At 52.0% G+C, this 16,705-nt stretch overlaps 5 protein-coding genes across 5 annotated transcripts; 2 read left to right on the top strand and 3 right to left on the bottom strand.

Moving 5' to 3' along the window:
- Positions 1-1,266: 1,266 nt before the first annotated feature.
- BO66DRAFT_323240 (MFS transporter) lies at positions 1,267-3,084 on the bottom strand (the record flags this gene model as incomplete). The annotated part of the gene is made up of 3 exons (XM_025643794.1): positions 1,267-1,514; positions 1,572-1,758; positions 1,837-3,084. The coding sequence occupies 3 exons, from the start codon at positions 3,082-3,084 to the stop codon at positions 1,267-1,269; spliced, it is 1,683 nt and encodes a 560-aa protein (XP_025503748.1).
- Positions 3,085-4,293: 1,209 nt separating this feature from the next.
- BO66DRAFT_471563 (fungal specific transcription factor domain-containing protein) lies at positions 4,294-5,346 on the top strand (the record flags this gene model as incomplete). Its single annotated transcript, XM_025652868.1, has 2 exons — positions 4,294-5,090; positions 5,145-5,346. The coding sequence occupies 2 exons, from the start codon at positions 4,294-4,296 to the stop codon at positions 5,344-5,346; spliced, it is 999 nt and encodes a 332-aa protein (XP_025503747.1).
- Positions 5,347-6,200: 854 nt separating this feature from the next.
- BO66DRAFT_92706 (uncharacterized protein) lies at positions 6,201-8,050 on the bottom strand. Its single transcript, XM_025653712.1, has 2 exons — positions 7,715-8,050; positions 6,201-7,644 (listed from the first exon to the last, which is right to left on the bottom strand). The coding sequence occupies exons 1-2, from the start codon at positions 7,772-7,774 to the stop codon at positions 6,307-6,309; spliced, it is 1,398 nt and encodes a 465-aa protein (XP_025503746.1). The 5' UTR covers positions 7,775-8,050; the 3' UTR covers positions 6,201-6,306.
- Positions 8,051-10,997: 2,947 nt separating this feature from the next.
- On the bottom strand, positions 10,998-12,957 carry BO66DRAFT_392057 (uncharacterized protein). The gene has a single exon (XM_025647412.1). It carries the CDS (start codon positions 12,901-12,903, stop codon positions 11,056-11,058), a length of 1,848 nt encoding a protein of 615 aa, XP_025503745.1. The 5' UTR covers positions 12,904-12,957; the 3' UTR covers positions 10,998-11,055.
- Positions 12,958-13,467: 510 nt separating this feature from the next.
- On the top strand, positions 13,468-14,829 carry BO66DRAFT_471560 (FTR1 family protein). Its single transcript, XM_025652867.1, has one exon. The coding sequence runs from the start codon at positions 13,524-13,526 to the stop codon at positions 14,652-14,654; it is 1,131 nt and encodes a 376-aa protein (XP_025503744.1). The 5' UTR covers positions 13,468-13,523; the 3' UTR covers positions 14,655-14,829.
- The last annotated feature ends 1,876 nt before the right edge of the window (positions 14,830-16,705 follow it).

Here is a 16,705-nt window from a genome sequence, read left to right as displayed (position 1 = left end):
CCTACCGGCGTGAGTGGGGGTGAGAAAGAGTGAGCTACAGAACGCTAAGTTAAATAGACTGCAGTTATTACTTCTTCATCTTTCATATCAATAGAAAGGGCTTCTATTTTTCTTTTTTCGTTCTCTAGTCCCCGACTTCACTTTTCATGACGTGACCATGACTGTGTCTATGGAAACGTGGCCAAGCCAAGCAGGGTAGCCGGATATAATCGTCTCAAAAAACCCGACAACAGCGGCTTCCTGTCTCCCTGCTTCGCGAATCCACTGACAGACCAGCTTTGTAGAGTCCGCCTCATGTAGGAAACAGGGTGCGATCTGTGCGGCGGCGAGCCAATTCTTAGATCGTCGATTTGTCGCTGTGGTTGGCTCAACTGGTATTATGAATCATGGTGGCTTAATCGGCGCGAATCCGGACGAAAGGAATTGTTGCAGAATCCTTGATAAGCATTGCTGCAAAAGATCTAGATAATTTCTTTCTGCATGGGCAGAAATCGCTGTTAAAGGCCTAGTGGTGGCTCTTGTTGCCTCATCGATCAAGCACTACTAAGTTCCAGCCATGTAGCCGCGCTTGTCCCAACCAGGGTCCCCTTACCACCAAAGATACCTTCAATTAAGCTATCCTTCTGCCAGTAAGTGCAGAATTGTGGACGGCGGGTTAGGGTTTTGTTGGCTTTGTTAAGCTCGGCCAGGACTCAACTGCGGCCTTGCTAAGTAAACACAACCAATGCAACACCGCACAAGACTCGGCACGCATAATCTTCAATTTATTTAGCTGTGAGATTGATTTAGCTACTGCTTAGTATAGTTTTAGTAGCATAACATGCATTCTGGTTCTATGAAAAGTACACTTCTCAGGTGGGTATTCTGTCCGCATGACTTTTAGTTAGTGTACCTTGCAACTATGAACGTGACATTATAACTTTGAGATAATCACAGATTGATGCACTATAAGTGTCTATAACATCCAGTCTTATTCATTTTGATGCTTCGAATTTGTTGCTAGTTCAATCAAAATGCATTGCTCTCCAAGCATGAAGTGTGGTTTTTGAGCCACCTTATTGTGGGCTGCAAGGGCTACCACACGGCAAGCCCTCCTCTCTTACTTCTTACCCTTTTACACACGATTTGGATCTATCCTACTTTATAAAGTGCCACATAGATCATTAATAACGCTTCAAGGGCGCCATAGATGTGTATAAGTACTAGGAATAGCCTCGAAAGTTGCCGCATGCCTTCAACATGCCGCTGGTAAGCAGAAAGACCACCTTAAGTCTCCGCAAACTTTGACCTCAATCTCAATCTGGCCCCATACACATAAAGTGCGGATACCCCTACGACCCCTCCACAAGAAAGACCACCCAATAGTGAAACACCTCCAGCAATCCCAAGCCGGTCGAAGAGCGGCCGAGCATAGATTACCGCGCCAGCAGCCCAAGCCGATCGGAAGAAGTCATTGGCCGCGAAAAGGCTTGCCGCATACCGGGGATAAGACAGCGGAAGATACGTGAAAATCCCTGTTCGGTCTTAGTAGGACGCGCCGAATGACGGGCATATTGCGATAGTGTACCTACCTTGGAAGAGGATAAAGCCACCTGTGCTGAACAGTGCGACGCCAGCCATGGAAACAACCCAGTGAATACTTTGCCGGCTTGACCAGGCAAATAGGAATAGCCCTATTGGTTGTAGAAAAGAGGCGAATATCGCCGGGATGAGACACTGCTCTGGGGGACTAAGTCCGTTCTTCTTGACTCGAGGTTCCTTCATCCGGCGTTAGTCCTTGTCGCTTGGGATCGATGTACCTTCAGCTGAGATCAGAAAATGAGAAAGGGGAGTTACCCAATGCCAGTAGACGTAAATCAAATATATTAAAGTCCCGGCTAAACACGCAACAACGATCGATAAAAAGGCGGTACCCGTCAGGCCGAGATCGAATCCATACATATCTGTATAGACAAGCGGGAAAGCCTCAAAGAAGCTGTAGTAGACACCGTAGCTATATGAGCTATAGAGATTGGTGAAAAACACGGCGGGGTCTAATATCGTGATTTGTAGGGGCCGCATCAAAGCGTGCGCGACAATATGGCGTGGGGATAGACTAGCTTCGTCGATTTCGGACTGAGAGACATATCGCTGGTCTTTGAACACCTTGCGGACTCGTTGGGCCCGACGTAACAGAATTGTGGAGGCAGATGTCTCTGGGAAGGCGACAAACATGACCACAAATGTAAGGAGAGCCATCCATAAGATCTCCCATAAGGACAAGCGCCAATCGCCGCGGGCAGCAACTGCAAAGCCAGAGATGATAGGACCTAATGCCGGCGCGCAGAATGTAGCGCCTACCCACGCCGTGTAACCATAAGGCAGTTTCGACCACGAGTACATATCCTGGAGTGTCGCGCCCCCCGTGGCGAGGCATGGGGAACCCAAAAAGCCTGTTAGAAATCGCAGGACAAGGAAAGCAGGAAAGCTCCGGGTGAGAGCAGTCGGCACGGCCATCAGGACATAGAGAAATAAAGTGATCATGTAGGGCGCGTTCTTTCCAATTCGAGGGATCTCAGATATTGGCGAAAAGATGAGAGGACCAACGCCGTACCCAAGTATATAGAGCGAGAGGCCCAGGGTGGAGAGTGTATGGTCAAGATTGTACTCCTCCATCACGCCGTCCACGCTTGGTGTGTAAATGGCAGAGGCGCAATACACTGTAAACGTATACAGCCATAGCACGGCTGTCACGATGGACTTTTTGAAGGAACTCCAGTTCTGAGGATTTTCGACATCCCTCTCATCGTACCAATCCACAAGGAATATGTTCTTTCCATCCGACCGCCGCCCTTCATTGACAGGGCCACCTTGAGGTGTAAGCGCTTGCGAGTTTGGCCGTTCGTACTTGCTTCCAGGACCTGGCACCAGCCCTTGATGCTCACTTTGGGATCTAGGTACATGTACCAGACCACTGAATGCGGAGACTTTCTCCTCGGTACACGGATGCGCGAAGCCCGCTCGCTCTTCGGGATACAAGAGGCATCGGTTGCCAGTAGCAAAACGGACAAGCTGTCCCAGCGAGCTATCGCGAAGCAGATCCATCCCACACCTAAGCCAAGGGAATCGCGCGCGGAAGAATAATCACCGAAAGGCTTGCGGAATGGATGCACTTTAAGTAAATTTGAGACCTCCAGAATTCTTCCATGGACGCCACTGGACTTCGTTGTAGATGCGGGTGAGATTCGGACAAGCCGCCCAAGCCCCAAGATGGGCCACTTGAAGTCTTCTTCAAGAGACTACTATGTACCATGTAGTTGTCCCACTTCCTGGAAGGCAATGGTTCCGTCGGGCGAGACTCGGGCGAGTTTCAAACCGGTTACGTAATCACAAATGCCGCCTCGTTGGTACATAAGGTAACTACCTAGTAGTTATCGTGCATGAACCATCTTCAAACCGTCCAACGGGTCAGTCTCGGGTGAGTACTCCGTACCTAGTTTATACCTACATATCTGCGGCCATGGCGACGCGTCCCGAGAGGATCCGCAGAACACAAAGAGCTCCGAAAAGCTGTTATTTCTGCGCCCGACGCAAGACCAAATGCGACAAATCGATTCCTTGCCGGCCCTGCCGATCGCGAGGACAGGCTAATGAATGCTTTGTTGAAACAGTAGAGGTGAAAGGGCAGGTAGTGACGTAGGTTTCCTTCCGACGTAGACTTGGAAGTTAAGTTAGTTGCACGCTGACGACTCAATTCAGATCTGATCAAACGCCAACTACCCAGCCCAGCTACTCAGAATTATTAGACGAAAATGTCCGTCTCCGATCGCTTGCACTGCGGGGATCATCTAAGATCGCTCGTCCCATTTCCTCATTGGCTTTGATAGACCAGGAAGAGCAGGAGCTCTATCTTTGCCTCCGAACCCATTATCGGCCTGCGGGCATTTCAAGTGCGTCGGAGGTCATCTACCCATCAGATGAATGTTGTCGTATTCTCTTCTCCCAGGCTGCAAAGTGGGCCTGGCTTCACTCGGCCGTCTCTCCCGCCACTCTCGAGCAACAAGGGCTTCGAGATAAACCAAACCAATTATGCAGAGAATCGCCAACTACCTCGGACGCGTCGTGGTTAGCTCTGTATTTCAGCCATCTTACTGTTCGCAGTCCTGACCTGGTTCCGCATGGGGTTCTGTGCTAATGATTCTCTGACAGATAGGGATCGCATATGCAGATGAGATATCTCTTGGGGAATGTGGTATCTCTAAAGGTTTGTGGATCTTCTCTGCTCTAGATGAACCCGCCTTACTTTTTTTTTCCATGACAGAGAGGGTTGCTTTCTTACGAGAAAATTGGTACGACGCTGCTTTGTATTTCCTCCACCAAGCGGACTTTCTCCGTCTATTGGATGTCCGAAACATCCAGACAATCTCAATTCTCGGCACCGTGTTCTCAAACTTTGGTGACCTGAATCTATATTACAACCTGCTGGGATGTGCAGTCCGGATTGGCGAAAGCCTCGGGATCAACAATGACTACACCCATCATTCAGGGGTTCTTCCGGATCTTGAATCTCAGCGGTCTCTATGGTGGTCTCTGGTCATTCTGGACTGGCTAAACATTCCATTAGGCCAACCTTGCATTCGTGAAAACGATTTCCTGGTCGAGATGCCTTTCATCTCTGAAACACAGTCCGATTGGGACTCCACCAACTACCAAGCCAACATGTGCAAAGTGGCTCTGGTGCTGTATAGGTTCCAAACAGCCATCTGCGCCTCAATGGACTGGGAAACTGTCGAAAACGCGGTCATCGTGGCTGATGAGAAGCTCGTAAATCTGAAGACAGAACTGAGCTCGTGTACTGAGTCAGGGGGCCTCGAGAACACATACGTGGGTACAGATACGTCAGACGCATCCGATTGTATTGGCTCTATCCAGCGACGAAGTCTGCTGCTGATACTGTTCTACTACCGCATCCTGATCAACCGCACACTTATCCACCAGACACCATCGACGAGAGCGAAGAAAGTTTCGTTGTCAAGATGCTCCGAGTCCGCTCATAATATACTCAAATTGTGCACAGATTTGGGTACTAAGGGCCATTTGATGGCTTCGTGGTACGGGCGTCTGGATTCCATTCCTCTTATTCCATTTCATCTGACTGTGTGTAGGTCAATGTTGTTACCTCTATACTCGGCAGCGAATGTTTTGGCCGTATACGGGTCTCGCTGTCGTTGTGAACCGGGCCATGATCACATGGCGGATGTTACCACTGCCGTTCAGATATTTGACTCGTTGTCGCACAAAAGTGCTTTTGGTGAGTATGCTGCTAGAAGGTTGAAGGAGATCATCGACAATGCAGCTTCGGGGTAGTTAAGGTCAATTTATGCCTTTTCAACATTATGATTCCAGTTATCAACATTCAACGTAAGTGCGTTGACTAGCACATACGACCACAGGGTGTGGAAAATAGGGCTTCCCGTCCGCTCAGCCGTACTCAAGCCACACGCCGGGAGGTTAGTAGTTGGGTGGGTGACCACCAGCGAACCCCTTCTGTTGTATGTTTCTTTTTTCCCTACTTACTATACTCGACCTCTCTCGGTTTAACATGCATACATGCATGCAGGGCTATCGAAACGCTCTTTTGTTTGAAGGCGGCTCAAATTGCTTGCCACTTCCTAACACGCGATGCAACGGGCCCTGGCATTATCGAACACCAGTTTCCGTAGTCCATCTTGGTCTTAGGGGGAAAAGTCGAATCGTAGGTATCTAAAATTGCTCATAGATATCATGATTGTAGGGAACGACGAAAGACGGATAGCTGTACTGTCTGTAGAAAGTAAATGAGAAGAAGAAGGAAAACAAAACAGGCTTCTCTGTTGTATGCACAGTTTGAAAAGTCCGACCGGAAGAAAGTGAGTTTTGCTGTACTAGAAGATGGCATCTGCCCCGACGCCAGTATGTGATAAAGATGCATGAAAAAAAGGGAAAAAACCTCCCGAACCGCAACCACCGCTTAGAGACCCGATTGGGAAAGAATTGTAGTCTGCTCTTTCTAGTGGGAGACAAGAATGAAATCCGAACCCTAACTTGGTTCGGAATATTGAAGAACGCCCCGTCATGACGTCTTAATGTAACACACCATAATCAATATATGCCCGACATGATCTCACAGAGCCATGCCTTGCAAGCTAAAAGGAAACAGAAAGGAAGGGGAAAAAAAAGAAGAAAGGATTCAACACTTTATACATCATTTTCAACCCGGGTGCGGTCTGTCGTTTAGTAGTATCGTAAAATCATAGGCCGTGCACGGGCACACACAGTCCCCTCGCATCAAGTCGTGAACATCAGCCTCAAGCGACTGGACCGCTTCGTCTTCTCCTTGGGCTTCTTGGCCTCCGATTTGGACGAGGTGTGATGCGACGAAGGCGCTTTCGAGCCGACATACGACTCCGGGGGCCGGTGGTCGGCGCGCGATCTGCCGCTGCTGCCGGCGTGGTGGTGCGACCGCGACCGCCGCGACCGCCGCGAGGAGGCCATCGAGCGCTCCTCGTCGTCGTCGAACTTGAAGCGCGGGTCGCGCGTCATCCGCGCCGTCGTGACATCAATGCCCGACATCATGGCGGCGGTCGGGGTGATGAACTCGCCATCCACCGAAGTGCCGGCGCTCTCGGCCTCGGCGTCGGCCACCCCGCGGCGCCACATCTCGACGCTACTCAGGCAGTCCGTGTTGAGCTCCATCATGTCCTCCATGCTGGGGTCGTCCATTACCCCGTCGCGGGGGTACTGCTGTGGGTATGGTGGTTGCTGTGGGGCTGCTTCGATCACCGGAGTTTTCGATGCTGATTGGATCTGCTTGATGATCTTGTAGCCGCCGAACATGACGATCGTCACTCCCAGCCCCACCCCGGCCGCGATGAGGAACTGCGGGCTCGCGAGGAGCGCGAACACGCTGGGTGCGGCGGCTTTGAGCGCCCCGAGCGCCGAGGGGGCCAGCTTGGTGACCAGATTGCTGATCTCGGCCAGCGTGAGCGCGACAGCCGCCATGGAGTCCGGGTTCTTCTGCAGGTGGGCGATGGTCGCAGTGGCCGTGTGCTGCATGCAGTCGGCTTCCTCGAGGAGCCACTGCGCGCGGGTGACAAGACCGTTCAATTCGGGGTCCTCGATGCGTTGGAGTTGGCCATGTTGGTGTGGGACCAGTTCGCCCTGGCGGGGCTGCTGCTGCTGCTGCTGTTCCAGTGCGGAAGGGTGAAACTCGCCGTAGGCCAGATCCATATCCACATGGGAGGGGTGGTCGGACCGGGAGCGGACCGGAACCGGCCGTTCCATCTCCCGCACGCCCACATCGTGGTGTGTGTGTCGTCGCACCATTTCTCGGGGCTGGTTGTAGTAGTCGTCGGCTTCGTAGTCTTCCTCGTACAGGGACCCCCCGCGAGGGTGATGGCTGCGACTGCGGCCCGAGTAGTGTCGCGAATGACTCCGCCGTGATGATGCAACGGACGGCGCCGCCTCGTACTCATAGTGTTGGTCACCACCGTCAATGTGGTAGTTCTGTAACGCCTTCAGGGCTTCCCTCTCCGCGATCTTGGCGTTCCGCTCGGACTGCACTTGGGCTTTGCGTTCCCGATAGGCATTCTTGGCTTGGCTGAATACCCCGAAGAGGTGTTTACTCTGTGACCCCGCAGGGGAAGAGGTCAGTCCCTGATCGTGATTGATTGTAGAGAAGCAAGCGCATACGTACCGTGCTAACCACCTTCCCGGACTTATCAATCACCGCGATGGTCTCGCCCAACGGCGCCATGGTTGGGAGGGTGCTTCAACTCCGGGACTTTTGTGTCAAGTTGAATGGGTTTCCAGTACGACTGGATTGAGTCGATGAAGAAGCAACTCCCAGTTCGACATTCAATTCTGGTCCAAATCTCCAACTTTTAAGGATGGGGGGAAATTCCGGCAAAAAGGGGCGGGGGAATGGACGTCAGACGAGCGGTGTAGCGCAAGACTAGTTGATAGTGTCTTGATAGTTGGGATCCTCAGTGGGGGGGGGGGGGGGAATTTCTTTGGCCCCGATCTTGGCTTGGATTGTGGGTACTTTATCACTGAGGGCACTGAGTTGGGTTAGGACGTTAGGGTGAGGTAGGAGTGGTGTCGGGTTTGGTTATATGGTAGCAGGAATAGTTGCTAGGAAGTGGTGAACGGCGAGGTATACCTCCGATGGCAAAATATCAACAAAGACAGCTGAATCTGCACAGGCCAGTCCAGCTGGTGTGAGGGGGGATGGGATGATGATCACGAGCAACGGCAAAGCCCTCGCAGACCCGATAAGCGGCGGCAAGCGGCGGGATCGAAATGCAGTCTAAGGCGCTAGGAGGTAGGACGGCAAAGGAGTTATTTCGCGACCGATAGGGACCGATAGGCAGAGCAAAGCAGAGATACTCAAGGCAACCATATAGGAGAATCGAACAGGATTACAGAGAAGTGAATCCGAGGGGGCTGGGACGGAATTTAAAATCATAGGACGCAATGACCCCAAGCGGCGCCTAGGGGATGGGCATAAAGCAACGAACGGGAGCAGCGATCACCGCATCCCTCCACCCGGCGGTTGGGTGTCGATGAAGCCAAGAGCAAGGCAGCAGGCGGGTTGCAAAATAGGCTTGAGTGGCTGCATGGATCGCTGGGGGGAGAGTGTTGTCAGTGTTGTCACTGCCTAAGGTTGACTGACGTGTGTGTGGATGGAGAAAATCAGGGCCATGTCATCCGGAGTGTCAGTGCTGTGGCTCCATCCGAGGTTAATTGTACCGGTACCTGACGTGGAGGGGAGTTTGCTGTCTGGTCGAAGTACCACGTTGTACAGGAGTATTCAAAGTGTGCTGACGTCTGGACATGGTGGATGGATTGTGACCGATGGGTGAGATCAATGGATTATGGATTCAACAAGTGTATATTGAACAACCTGCTTCTCTACTCAACTCCACTGTTACTGCTTTCTCGATGCTGAGAAATTCCCTGTTCCATGATGGACGCTGGGAAGTGATGCGACCGGACTAGGGAGGGCTAAGAGCGCTAGACAGGGACTAGAAGGAAGAATTTCGTCGCCTTGCGAACCCCTCTTCTAGCTTCCTGCCTGAGGGCCAAGTCAGAATGGCGGTGATGCACTGGCCGCCCATTGGCCCGCTCATCTCCGCCACAGTGGCTGAGATTACTACTATGATGTGGCGGTGTCAGCTTCTGCACGGTTGGCCTTTCGGCATCGCCGCACCTGCGCTTCTATACAGTGGTAGATCCTGGCAGGCTACTATACCAATTGCCTACCGAGGTGCGAGGACGTGGAGTGTAATTTGAATCAACGCTGGGAAGTGACTGAGCGCAGAATGATATCTATCTGTACTGCCGCTAACTTGGTATAGACAAAAAGCAAAAGTTAGAGGAGGGGACTCGGGAAAGAGAGCAGACACCGTCGCCGGGTTGCGCAAGAATGAAAAGGAACGTATCGCGCGGAAGAATTTCTGACCCACCGGAAACTGGAAGGCATTTCACCGCCTCCCTAAGATAAGTACATTTACTGCCATTACTGCCTGAGGCCTATAATGTCGATGAGGCGGCGCAGTCCCGACCACCGGGGGTCTTCACACCAAGCCTCTCTTCACTTTCACTGCAATCGGTGCTCTTATCCTACTTCTACATAGTCGTGGTGACGAGATGGTGGTATTATGACGAATGGCTGCGCTGGACCCGAAGTTATTGTAGAAGCCGTGTCGCCATAGGTCTCTACTCCTGGAAGATATATATTGATCCTGTACGCAGTGAATTGGCAGGTCAACTTAAAAGACAAGACAAAAGACAATTTCCAAACGTATACGGAACGAGTAAGTAACTGAGCACACACAAGGTATATCAACATAATGCTGAAATAAGTATTGATATCCTCCTAGCTGTAGCAGAAAGATAGTACAGTACAACAGCCAGAGCGCACCGCGGGAGCCGGCGACACTCGCCCGGGGACATACAGGACAGCCCCGGCGTCGCAAGAATCAGAAGGAAGAAAGACACTTTGAAACTGGTTTTTTCCTTACCGCCTTCCCATGCCAGACTTACTGCCACCCACCTGTTTCTTGGGGGCCTTGGGCAGCAACGATCACTCGCATGTACTCGTCGCTATTGTTAACCCACCCCTTATCAGGGGTTGGTCGCCTCCACCTTACGAATAATCCTATCTTAAGAATAACGAAAAACACATACTAATTCTACTTTTCTAATCACATATAACGTTGTTAATTTAAAGAATTAGGCTTTACTATTCTAAAGTAAGATAGAAGTAACAATATATAAGAGATTAATTTTTTAAAAAACAGATACTTTCTAACTATATCTTCTATAATAATTAGAAAACTTAAAATACCTGATATTTTAGGTATCTTTTTAACTATTTCTCTTAATATATAATATTTTGAAAAAAAGAAAAGATAGATATATAATTTTAGATATAAAAAATGTAATACTTTAATCTTAAAGTCTAATTTTTTAAATTAACAAAGTTATACGTGATTAAAAAGGTAGAATTAGTATGTGTTTTTGTTATTCTTGAGGTGGGATTATTCGTGAGGTGAAGGCGACCCTCCACTGCAGGTGGAGGGGCGCCGCAGCGACGAGTAGTAGGTAGTAACAATGTCAACAAGCCTGGGAAAGTTCCCACTACTGTACGATCACCTGGAACTGTTCATATACGGAGTACTCAGCAGCTCTTGGGTTTGCAACGAACCCTCCCCCCTCACTTCTTAATCTCCATGTGATGCTCCCGCCCTCCTCCCAGGGAGGCGATCATGGGCGATCAGCCCGCCCACTCAGATCCCCGACCAGCGAAGGGAACCGATGTCCGACCGGAAATATTGCGATCAGATAAGAAAGATGTCAGAAGGAGCGCGTCATTACTATTTATATAACTCGAATCCAAGACACCATCCTCAACCCAGTTCGGGACCACACGACTGATCACACAGTAATGAAAGTGATACCATTAAATATATCGACACTACACAATTTTAAAGCACATATTAACTTACCACATATAGTGAAAACCCACGTCCTCTAATCCCGATACTCATCCCCCTGCCCAGCCTGCCCACTCCCGTCGGCCTGGGCCTCGGGCTTCTTCACAAACTTCAGGTCCGACAACCCGTAGAGCGCAATCGACCCCATGCCCAGGAAAGCGCTCAACACCGTGAACACCATGGAGACGATACCACGGGTGGTGAAGCCGTCCGGAATCCAACCCGGCTGCTTGTTCTGGCCCTTGAGATCGAGGTAATCCTCCGTGTTGGCGGCCGCGTTGCCGACATAGGGAACCCCCGAGGCGTTGCAGGCGGCGTAATGGTCCTCGGGGATGGTCAGCCTCTCCTGGAGGAGGAGGGGCGCCTCGACGAAGGTCATGGCCAGGCCCTGCATCAGATGCCAGTCGATGTGGCAGTGGAAGAACCAGACGCCGGGGTTGTCGGCGCGGAAGCGCAGCACGACGTAGCCCTCGGGCGGGACGACGACGACGTCGCGGCGGGGCGGGTAGGCCGGGTAGGCGGAGTGGTTGTTGGCGTCGAACGGCTGCGGGATGCCGGCGTCGGCGAACTCGAAGAAGTCCGGGCCGTAGGACGGGTACCGGTCGATGACCTGGAAGTTGTGCCCGTGCAGGTGGAAGGGGTGCGAGCCCGTGTCGTTGTTGTTCAGGATGATCTCGACGATGTCGTTGTGGTCCAGCACGTAGGTGTGCGTGTAGTCGCCGTAGACGGTGGGGTCGGTGGCCAGCTCGCCCGCGGACATGACGGTGTACAGCGTGGGCACTTTGGGGGCGGTGTAGCTGATCTCGTTGAGGAAGGCGTAGCCCTCGCCGTTGTTGAGGTTGTCCATGACCACCGCCACGTTGATCGAGACGGTCGGGTTCTCCAGTAGCGCCATGTGGTCGTGGGGCACGAGCGTCGCGTCGTCGAAGGGGTTGAGGTCCGACGACTCGGCGACGGTGATGTTGGCTTGCGGGTGTGTGGCGGAGGAGTCGTATTCGAGCCAATTGGTGTTGTTGAGCTGCAGGTCCGGCGTGATGGTGTCCAGCAGCGTGGAATCCACCACCGTGACGATGGCGTAGTTCTTGGTGGCCGTGTCCTTGGTGGTGAGCAGCACGCTGTATCGCTGTCCCACGCCAAGGTAGAGCATGTCCGCTTCCGTGGGTTCCGTGTAGACGCCATCGATCTCCACAATCTTGAAGGTATGGTCCTCAATGTAGAAATACTGGGCGGTGAAGGCTGCAAGATTGACCAGTCGGAGCAGATATGTTGTGTTGGGCTTCACGGACAGGCTCAGATCCTGGGTATCGTTGAAGAGCCAGGAGTTCGGGATGGGCTCGGCGCCGGTCGGGTTGTACAGCGACATGAACTCGGGCTTGATGTCCTCGGCCAGCTCATGGTACCAGTCGCTCAAGGTCACCGTGAACTCCTCGTCGTACTCATCGGCGAAGTAAGAGTTGTTGTCGTGGATGATCAGTGCCTGTCGGTAACCATCCGGGTAGCAGTAATCGGTATGGCAGTGGTACCAGTATGTCCCGTTCTGGTTGACGGTGAAGTTGTAGGTGATGCTGGACCCGGGGGCGACAGGACACTGGGTGACCATCGAGGGCCCGTCCATATTATTGGTGCCGTTCTGGTACATTCCGTGGAAGTGAATACTGGTGCTCTTGTCACCGAGTCCGTTGTACATATTCACAACGAGTTGATCGCCCTTATCGACCTCGATGACAGGCAAGGGCCACTGCCCGTTGATACCCACCACCTTTCGATCAGCCAGTCCATCGGGATTGGCTGTCACCCAGGTGACATTGAAGTCGTAGACAACTTCTTTCGCCAGCAGAGGCTTGCTGAACACCAGCACCAGCAAATAGCAAAGATAGGGTAACATCTCTACTAGAGGGAAGGAGAAGACCGCGGGAAAAGAAGGCAGGGAGGATGACAGACTCCTGGGAGAAGAGAGCAACACGATCTATGGTGGTTCCGGTGTACTTGCTTTATACGGGGGCGCGCGCCGCGGGAATTTTATTTCTCGCTTGGCGCATCAACTAGTGCTAACAAGGATGGAGGAAGGTGGGTGGACGGTAAGTTTGTTTTCGATACGAACTGCCCCCCATCCCGACCATATCAGATGGTGGTGGGTCTTGGAATGATTGGCCAAGGGATGATAAGATTGGGTTCGGTGCTTGACGGGTCTTGGGCAGTGGATCCCCCCGAACCGGAACAGGGTCAACCTTGCGAGGCAAAGGCGTCGAATGATCAGATAAGATGTCTCTCCGAAATACGGTTGAGGAACTAGGGTGGGAAAAATTGGGAAAACTTGGGCCGACTCTCGCCAGAAATTGCCGCTGCGAGCAAGCAAGGGAGGGGCAACCGACAGGGGGTGGGCATTCCACGAAGCCGTTATATAGTCCCCGTCGGAGTCCTGCGTTTGCATTTGCGTTCTCAGGGTTCCCAAACCTAGACTCAAGTTCTTTTCGTGCGAACTTTCTTCGCCCGCAGTCGCCCATCATGGTCAATGTCTTTGCTGTCCAGGTCTTCTTCATCGTTTTCCGCGAGTGTCTCGAAGCGGTGATTATTGTTTCGGTGCTCCTCGCCTTCCTCAAGCAGAGTCTGGGCCAGCCACACCAGGACCAGGGGATCTACAAACGGCTGGTGCGGCAAGTATGGACGGGCTCGATAACCGGCATAGTCTGCTGCTTGATTATCGGTGGCGCGTTCATCGGTGTCTTCTACGGGTTGGGCCATGATATCTGGTCCAACGCCGAAGATCTCTGGGAAGGTATTTTCTACCTGATCGCAACCGTTATTGTAACCGTCATGGGACTGGCTCTGCTACGCATCAACAAGACCAAAGAGCAGTGGCGCATCAAAATCGCTAAGGCGCTCGTTGAGAAGAGCAAGCACCATCGAAAGTCCAAGTGGCTCGGGGACTGGGCCCGCCGCTACGCCATGTTCCTCCTTCCGTTCATCACTACTATGCGTGAGGGTGTCGAAGCTGTTGTCTTCGTCGGTGGTGTCTCGCTCGGCTACCCGGCTACTGCCTTCCCTTTGCCCGTCTTCACCGGCATGCTGGCCGGGTTGACCTGTGGTTACCTCATTTACCGCGGTGGTAATGTGATGTCCATCCAGCTCTTCCTCATTGCTTCGACCTGTGTGCTGTATCTGATTGCAGCGGGAATGTTCTCCAAGTCGATCTGGGATTTGCAGTACTATGAGTATCAGAAGGGGGTGGGATCCGACGTTGCCGAAGAGGGCAGCGGAGCGGGCTCGTACAACATCCTCCAGACGGTCTGGCACGTCAACTGCTGCAACGCGGAGACCGACAACGGATGGGACGTCTTCAACGCGATTCTCGGGTGGGAGAACACCGGCACGTACGGTTCCATCATCTCCTACAACGTCTACTGGATCTTCATCATGCTGTGCGTGGCCTACATGCTGTGGGAGGAGCGCTCGGGCAAGCGGTCCCTGCGCGAGCGCATCCTGATCGGGTTGGTCAAGGTGCCGGGTCTCAAGTGGTACGCCAAGCCCAAGCTTGCGGCCCTGCAGGAGAACGGAGAGGATATTGTGCGCCAGGTGCACAGTGGGCTGTTCAATGAGGAGGCCGTGGTGGAGCAGCAGATGGTGGAGATGAAGTGAGCAGGGGTGTGCGGCAAGAGTAGGGTCGGGGAGAGGGATAAAAAAAAGTGAAGATCAACTTCGATGGCGGACCGGACATCATGTCCGTTGTTGTGGTTGATCGACTGGTTCTGTGTTTTGTTGTTTCCTGCTGTCAGAAAATTCATCCATGTCACATTACGCTCGGCTACCTGCTTTTCATCAAATAATCCTAATTGAATGAGTCATACTTTGCGAGAACAGACCTGAGTCGACTTGACGTCCGAGCTATGTGTACGAGATAGCCACCCATAGGCTTCTTGTCTGTCGTTTGAAAATTGCAGTCTGTACAGCCTGCAGTAGTAGTGGGTCGCCAAGATGAGCTTCAGTGCGGATGTGGGCATTCTTGGCAGCTTTTTTTTTCTTCTTCTGTTCTCGCAAGCTCCTACCCTTTCCGCTCGGACGGGACTCGATCCTCCACTTCATCATCGGCAGTACTTCCGAGCTCGACACTTTACCTTGAGTCAGGCGTCCTTGAGCATGCTTTTGTCGGCGGTTCATTCCTGAACAGGCCTAACAGCCAAGACCTCAAGCATCTACGGCGAAATGTGATTCTTGGATCCCCGTCCGTGCCAAGGAAATCCGCGACCTGCATCCAAAGACTAATCTCCGTCTCGGTTGTATGAGTGAACAGGAACCGTACTAGCCTGTGCAGAGTTTTCTAATGTCTTTGCTGGTAGTTCGACCAGAAGGCCAAGATTTACCGGGCCATACTTGCCTACGCACTTTTATCCACTATACAGGTAATCGTTGGCCTCGCTTCCTTGCCGAGTAACCTCACTCGACTTGCATTCATCTTGTCGCCCGACCCGATGCAGTAATAGCCGAAGACGAGATCCTTCTGGCCATCGGGCAATTTCCGCAGTATTAGTTTCTCGACGCATCGCCAGGATGCCGCCCGTTCTAGGAGCCTTTTCCTCTTGGATTCCAATCAATATGTCTAGATGGGATCGTACGTCGGAAGTTCGGGCATCGGAAGTTCGGCCGTCCGAAAGTGGCAAGCTGTCGTGCTTCTGATTGATACAGCATTGATTATCAATCTTATAAATCGTGGCAATCTAATCTGACCATCTGATTTGGGCATTTTAGGTCCTTACGGCAGTGTCCACGTGTGACTGTCAGAGTCTTCCTGCCCACCGACCCTCGCAGACAAAACCGACGGTGGGGCCCGGATGCCATGTCGCCTTCGAGGTGGGTCTGCACGAAACAGCATGCTTGGGCGCATGCCATGGTTGCTCGGCGGTGGTAGCGTGATAGAGTAGACTTGCAGTCAAATCAAACTTACCCTGTAATTGCGATTCTCTTGTGTTGTTGTTGTTGTTGTTGTTGTTGTACAGCATGCAAATGCCAAGGTGAGCCTCGTGTGCAGTGGTGTGGGGGGATTCGCAAACTCCTACCGTTTCGGCCTCGGATCGGGCCTGGAGTCCCACTTTCATGGTCGGGAATTGTTCCGAGCACCGAGTTGAGTTGAGGAGGATGGTTTTGAGAAGGGTCCGCATCTTTTGTGGTCCAATACCTTCGGTCCAGCAGGTTGGCATATACCTTCTAGGTAATCAGAACTGAGTCAGTGGTATTCTGCCGTCCTACTAACTGGTCGCATGCCAGTCAACAACTTGCATCTTGCCAAGAGTTAAGCCCTCGTAATATGCATCTCGCCAGATACATGCACACCAAAAGCAGTTCCGTGCTGGGGGCAGTCGGTTGTGCTCAAGACGAGATTAGTGAAGTGGTTTAGACCTAGTGGATATTGTTTTGATTATATCACTCAAGTTGCATCAGGCGGGTGCAGCCAGGCTGATTCTTGAAGAAAATGACACAAGCAGCAAAATTCTGCAACCATTATGAATAAGACAGCCAGGAGACAAAAATGCATGGGATACAGGACTAAAAAAACAAAAACATACAACAGAAGGGATTCGCTGGTGGTCACCCACCCAACTACTAACCTCCCGGCGTGTGGCTTAAGTACGGCTGAGCGGACGGGAAGCCCTGTTTTCCACACCCTGTGGTCGTATGTGCTGGTCAACAGACTT

Source organism: Aspergillus aculeatinus (genome assembly GCF_003184765.1).
Source record: "Aspergillus aculeatinus CBS 121060 unplaced genomic scaffold BO66scaffold_25, whole genome shotgun sequence".
NCBI lineage: Eukaryota > Fungi > Ascomycota > Eurotiomycetes > Eurotiales > Aspergillaceae > Aspergillus > Aspergillus aculeatinus.
Note: the sequence above shows the minus strand (reverse complement) of the source record. Positions and strands in the feature narration are given on the sequence as shown.

Coding starts and splice junctions, on each gene's coding strand:
- BO66DRAFT_92706 (XM_025653712.1), bottom strand. CDS start 7,774: ATGGCGCCGTTGGGCGAGACCATCGCGGTGATTGATAAGTCCGGGAAG. Junction 7,645..7,714: donor CCGGGAAGGTGGTTAGCACG/GTACGTATGCGC, acceptor GCGGGGTCACAG/AGTAAACACCTCTTCGGGGT.
- BO66DRAFT_392057 (XM_025647412.1), bottom strand. CDS start 12,903: ATGTTACCCTATCTTTGCTATTTGCTGGTGCTGGTGTTCAGCAAGCCT.
- BO66DRAFT_471560 (XM_025652867.1), top strand. CDS start 13,524: ATGGTCAATGTCTTTGCTGTCCAGGTCTTCTTCATCGTTTTCCGCGAG.